Here is a 7,071-nt window from a genome sequence, read left to right on the forward strand (position 1 = left end):
CGGTATCTCTATTAGCATTCTCATGAATTAATTAGTTGGAATATATATTTGAGATCTAGCTTGAGCAATTTCATTCAATAAAATATTAAAATCTTTATTTGATATGATCCATATAGATGGTTATTTTTCATAAGGTGTTGTCATTGATGTAGAAGTATCTCAATTCACAGTAGACAGTGTTAAAAGATTTGGTCCATATTATAGATGGAGAACAATGTTTTAAAGATATATATCATTACTTGAGTCGAGGGACTATCAAAATCAATTGCTCTATCTTTATAAGGTAGGGGTAAGGTGAGTAGACAACACCCTTCCGAGATATTTGCCTGCTAGTGTCTTTCCAAATATTATAAAGACTAAGATGTATATCGTAATGTAAATTAACCATAGACGGGGAAAAAACAGAAGAATTTTAGTATTTTGCACTTTCTTCTTTTAGGCTCTTTAGTTCTTTTATTGTTATTATTTAAAATCTTTCGTATATTTGGTATGTTGGTGTATATATCACAAATTATAATAAATGACAGTTGAAAAATAAAACAAATAAATAAATATTCGGGCTAAGGCGTGAATATCTCGCTCTCGTAAGGAGATTCAAGCTCATTGCGGTATAATTTACACCAATCTAGCAGTATAACTCTAGACTTGTCCTTTTCAGGATATAACAGGCCAACGACGTCATATAACTTAAATAACTCTGAATTAATTAAAGAGTTCAAAGCTCCACCGAAAGAGCACATTCCTTCAACATATAATTACTCTCTTTAGTATAGTGCATGAGTTGGATGGTTAGAATATTTTTCTTTGTCTCAACTATCTCTTCACTACACTAACCTCAAAATACAAAAACAATATGAAACTTCTCATTGAGTTCTCATATTATTTTTTTCTATTCATCACAATCGAACGAAAACATCGTTTATACAAGTGTAGAATTTCTTCCACAAATAAATGTCAAGAATATGAATAGTCATTTAAAGATTAGTGGGGCAATTAGTTGGAGATAACAAGGAGAACCTGACTTAGTAATTACATAAGTTACACCAAATATAATTAACCACTTTCTTATCAATTTATATCCACTAAAATATTACATTTTAATATTGTAATGAAATATTAAAATATCATGCTTCAACACGATGTCTACACCAAATTACATCAATATATTGTCAAATATCGTGTATTCGTTGATTTAGTAAAACGTTAGGTATAACTATTTTCGATATCCATTATGTTACGTTGTCTTAGAAAGGATTAATGCGTTGAAAAACAATAAACACGAGGAAGAATATAATGTGAGGCCTTGAAGTTGTCCAGCTGAGTAGTTGAATGACATTTTTTTTCCCATTCAATTTGTTAATCCGTCACGCTTTGGACAATTGCCATCAAGAATATTGACGTGTCATGAAAATAAATTCTAACATTTATCACTTAATTGATGTCCTATTTGGAATTATTTGATTCGATCCATCACTCTTTAGACATCGCCATCAAGATTATTGATGTCCCATGAATACGATTCTACTTCAGTGAAAATACATTGTACTTATTAGAGAATCTTCATAAACACTCCATAGTATTTGTTACATAAATACTTGGGAATAAATTATGTTGCTTATTACTTAATTGTTGTCCTATCTGAAATGGCTTGACTTGATCAATCACCCTTTGTACATCGCCATCAAGACTATTAATGTTCCATGAAGATGATTCATTAGAGAGCATTCACACAAGCACTTCAAAGTATTTGTTACATAAATATTTAGAAATAAATTCTACCATTAGTCACTTAATTGATGCCCTATTTGATGTCCCATGAAGATGATTCATTGCATCAAGAATATTGATGTTCCATGAAGATGATTCTACTTCAATGAAATTACATGGTATTCAAGTATTCCTTCGTTTACTTTTACTTGTCACATTTGAATTTGACGCATTCATTAAGAAAATAATAATTCACATCAACATTTTACCACAACACTCCTATTAATTGATGTTTAGTATTACGTCTTGAAAATTGATTTGCGGAATAAATAATTAATGCTAAGAGTCCACAAGCACCCCAAACTATTCGTTACATAAACATCCAAGAATAAATTCCAGCATTTATAACTTATTAATTGATGCCCTATCCGGAATAGAAAGATTGACTCTCTTTTTACTCGTGCAATTCAAAAGAATCTAATTGATAAAATTTGGTCATTGTGAGGATTTGAATGTCTTCGCAATAGACTTGATTTTACCCAAGATGATGAAACTGTGAACTCACAACCATTTACGCGTTGAAAGAGATCGTTTCTCATTTTGTATCAAAGCAATTTATAAAAGCATAGACTAAAACAAGAATTAATAAGCATTACTTGAATGTTATTGCATAAAATGATCAAATGAGTTGTATTTGCTAGAGAATTGAGTGTTCAAATTCCGATCATAATGCATGACTACTTAGTTGTGGGATTCAAATCTATAAAGGAAATATAACAACAACAAACTTTGTGTAGTTCCCACTTGTGGAGTCTGGAAGGATAAGATATATGCAGCCTTATCTTAACTTTATGGGGATAAAAAAGTTGTTTCTGATTGACCCTCAACAACCCTCATCCTTTAACTGAACTTGAGACCACCAATATGAACAAGTTCACATGGATACGTAGACTATATTCCTCAAAATTTTCTTTAGGCTATGTTATTCTAACCTTCAATCACCAAAAATGAAGAAAATTCAAAGACAAAATGAATCAACTTACTTTATATGGCTCTTTTCATTTTAGGATATGTAATTTTTATAACTTTCAAGAATTCAAATTCATTTTAACTACTCTAGTTTGAAACTCACATCGGAGTTTCAACCACTCTTACAAGCATGTCTACAAGCTTCAAACTAGTTTCGACTATAAGTTGTTAACGGAACTTAATAGAACAGAGTATCACATGTGATATACGCAATTCATCAGGTCTTAAACAGAACGCGTGCTAACAAGAAAACAGATGTATTTCTCAATATGGATAGTAAACTGGAGCAAAAAGTTGGAACATCAAGTAGTCACTGACTATACAAGAAATAGGAAACCAGAGTTCTATCACTCGCGATCACTTGGTGCATTGTCAATAATATTCTGCAAGCAACTTATTTCAATGTTCCAGTTTAAAGTATAGTAGAACTAGAAGCATGTCGGAGGGAGAACACAGGCAAAATTCTATGAACAAGAACAAGCAAAGAAATCAAGAATGCACTATGCATACAGCTTACCAAGCAAAAACATATCTATTCAGTAACACGTTGAATCTTGTGTTATTAGGCAACTACAGAAATGATCAGTCAAAGAAAATGTTTCTAAATTAAATGACTAGAGGAAGCATCTCTTTATTAATTCGCTGGTGCACAGAAACAGATCACCATTTACTTACTGTTTCTTTTCTTAATGGGATGAGAAATTGGCCATGGAGGAAGTGTGAATAAGAACGCTGATGACCAACAAGGCGTTTCTCTAAGGCTATCCCGTCCATTTCTTTGAAGCGTACCTTGAATGTCAGCTGGATCAACAAGGGCATCCAATTTTAATGTTTTCATGTTGTATGATACAATGGTGTCTCCGAAACCAAGGTAAAAGATGTTGGAATCAAGCGGATGGAAGGCGATTGGAGTAGGAATGATCCCATTTAATGCTTTGCTAATTAAAATGTCATCGAACGAGATGTCTTTGATCTTTACCTTGTGCTGCAAAGTCCAACTTGAAGAGTCATACTCATCAAGAACCCAAACAGAAACACCTGAAAATCCAAAGGGATACACGGACTTAACAGACACCTCCATATACCTCAATCGACCCTGATGAACATCAAACAAAACAGGTCTCCCGTTATTCCTAGCATCAATACATTGCTCATCAATATCAGCAGGGAGACCAATTACACAACATTGATTGAAGTCATCATAAGGATTAAATGCCAAAATGCCATGTTGACGATCAATCCAATGCAGCTTCCCATTCAAAGCAACAGGCCTCCTGAGCCACACAACTTCAATTGCTACATCCATATACACAACAACTCTCCTCCAATGTCCAGTCTCAGACGAGAACACCTCAAACTTAAGCACATACGACTCACCAAACTGACAATCCAATCTCACTACTTTATAACTCGTCAGAGACCCCCCTTCAGATTTCGTTAAAAAACCAGTACTAACATATCCAAAACTTGTGGAAATTCGAGGAAGAGCAACACAACGCCCCGTAATACCATTGTAAATATGATAATCACTCATTTCTACACCCACACCGCGATCATACAAAACTAATCCATCACTAACTCCAACAACATTACACCCCTCACCAACTTCACTACTAACAATATTAGGGAAATGAACTATACTAAACCTTGAATGTAACCAATTATCAGAGAACAAGTTAGGCATAAATGACTGAGCTAAAAAGCTACCACTCTTCATATTCACACAAAGAGTATTAGCAAGAATAGTCCAAGGTGTTAACAAAGAAGCACGAGATATATACAGAGAAGCAAAAGAAGTTGCAGAAATCAAGAAACGCCACCGTTTTGACACAGATTTGTACCTAAAAACACATTTTACAGGCAATCTTGATAAAACCTCAATCAAGAACCAATCTGGAAGATACCCATTACTGAAAAACATCTCTGATTTGGTTTTCACAAGTTTCCCAGAAATGGGGTTATCAAAAGATTCTTCCTTTATGCTATTAACACAAAGTTCCATCTTTTTTTTAGCTTAAATTTGGTGAAAAAACCCAGAAAAAGGTGGGTTTTTTAGCAAATCTTTTGGTGGGTGTTGTAAGAAAGTAGTGAAGAAATTGAGGAAGTGATATTACCTTTTTATAGATTTGAGATTTATGGGCAAATATGGTTCATTAGAGTCACGCAGACAATTGAAGACTTGCAGAATTTAACAAATTAGGAATCCCCAATTTCGTCAAGTCGTAGATTTGGTTTTGTGCCAATTTGATGGTTAAGACTGACTCAAGTTTCTTGAAGTCTTTTTAGTATGCTAGTGTGCTTTTTAAAAAAAAAAATTGGAAATAAATAAATAAATAATAATAATGACCAAAAACGCATCTGAATTATCATATTGTCTAAATATGAGATGTTTTTGCTCTTCCGCAATATGAAATATCAAAATATGTCTAGAAATAAATCAGTCAGATGTCATGTGGAGGAAATCTTATGGACAAATTAAGTTGTCACGCACCTTTTGGCTGTAGTATGCAAATACTTGGTCTAGCAAACTTCGAATTATTTTTTTTTGTTAGTTTCTCGTTTGAATTATCATGTGTTTACCTTTTCTATCTGAGTTATCATCAACTATATATATATTGGCGAAATTTTATGGGTAAATTAAGTTGTCACGTGTTTTTTAGCTATTGTAATCAAACACTTGGTCTAGTTGATTTCGATATGTGTTTTGATAAATAGTTGGTGATGATTCAAGTAAAAAACACCAAAAATTATTAGTTGAGATTTGAAACTCGCAAAAAAAATGATACTTCAAAAGTGTTTTTGATTATTATCTCAAGGAACAAAGATTATATAAAAATGTAGAACATATGTGTATGATAATGTACTATTTTTTTTTTTTTTATAATGGAGAAATCTGGTGGGATAACAAAATAAATTTTGAACCTAACTTAACTTCAAATTTAGAGTCTAACATCATATAAGGAGATCAAATAAATCATTACCCAACATATATGAATCAACATCTTAATATGTAATGACGAAGTTAGAAATTTCGTTAAAAGTATCCAAGATTTAATATATACATATGAAAAATAATTATTGATCTATATACTTCCTATCATTTTTATATATATAGCATAACTTTTCGACGAATTATGTTCGACTGATCACCCTTTATTTGGTTACGCACTTAGCCATTATCAGTATGCCCAACATCAAACATCTATAGAGGAGGAAATTAGAGTCATGAAAAGCCAATCAAGCAGAATTCAATAATTTTGATTCAAATTCTAAATTTTGCAATAGAGGGTCTATATAGTTATCAGGAATATTTGTTCAACTTTAAATTGTTGACAACTTCCAAATATGTGTTCTGAATTCAAAGTTTGTATTAGAAATTTAAAAAACAAAAATAGGTAATTACTTCTCATTGTCTTATTCAAACAAGAATTTGATAATTAAGTAATTAATAATCTATTGTTTGTTTGATTTTACAAGTCTCCTATGAGTACAAAAGACTTTCTTTTCTTTATTTCTCAAGAAAGAATAATTAGTAGACATAACTTGTTGACTAATTACAAAACAATTAAAATAATTAGAGAAAATATGAATTTTAATTACCTTATTCTAGAATGTTCTGGAATAACATAACATGATTTATTTAGTATGCCCCCGCCGAGGGAGCAACCCTATTTTTCACCTTGAATTGGTCAAAATATGCGAAATTTCTGACTTTTCGTGGAGGATTGATTCTTTTGAAGTTATACGGACTTTCTAAAAAAAAAATATCACGCGGAGTGTGAGATACTTTTATTAATTACTCTTTGGTCAATATTTAGTAATCTTAGATTCAATTAGTACATAAAGTAGTCAAATGGACTTTAAGTTTAGCACACCTGAACTTCCTAAATAGGAAATTTTGCTTTTGAAGTAGTAGTCTTATCCTTAAATTACTCAAAAGTTTATACTTTATGCAATGAAAATTAGTATTTAATCAAGTATCATCGTATAAAATGAAATGAGAAAGTAGTAAGTGGTATCATGGTTGTTCAACAATTAAAGCAACACTTAATTAACTATCAAAGATAGTAATGGAGTTGTGAAATATTTCAATATTTCTTTATTTTGGACAAAGACTTCGAACATTTGAGATCCACGACAATATCCTAAAGTTTCATTTATGAAATATTGGAAACTATACTGTAGTGATTATCTTCAGTTACAACCTACATGTCTGGAAATCTGAGTTAGTGAAGCCTCAAAACAGATACTATAAACAAAAACAAAATTAAAAAAATAGTTGTGCAATATGATTGGTTATTGGTCTATTAAAGTTGGCTCCGGCGGCTGATGATT

The 7,071-nt window shown here is 31.8% G+C and overlaps 1 protein-coding gene across 1 annotated transcript; it reads right to left on the reverse strand.

Moving 5' to 3' along the window:
- Positions 1-3,225: 3,225 nt before the first annotated feature.
- On the reverse strand, positions 3,226-5,011 carry LOC129877662 (putative F-box/kelch-repeat protein At1g15680). The gene has a single exon (XM_055953187.1). The coding sequence runs from the start codon at positions 4,736-4,738 to the stop codon at positions 3,404-3,406; it is 1,335 nt and encodes a 444-aa protein (XP_055809162.1). The 5' UTR covers positions 4,739-5,011; the 3' UTR covers positions 3,226-3,403.
- Positions 5,012-7,071: the final 2,060 nt, after the last annotated feature.

This window comes from Solanum dulcamara, chromosome 12, assembly GCF_947179165.1.
Source record: "Solanum dulcamara chromosome 12, daSolDulc1.2, whole genome shotgun sequence".
In the NCBI taxonomy this organism is placed as follows: Eukaryota; Viridiplantae; Streptophyta; class Magnoliopsida; order Solanales; family Solanaceae; genus Solanum; species Solanum dulcamara.

Coding starts and splice junctions, on each gene's coding strand:
- LOC129877662 (XM_055953187.1), bottom strand. CDS start 4,738: ATGGAACTTTGTGTTAATAGCATAAAGGAAGAATCTTTTGATAACCCC.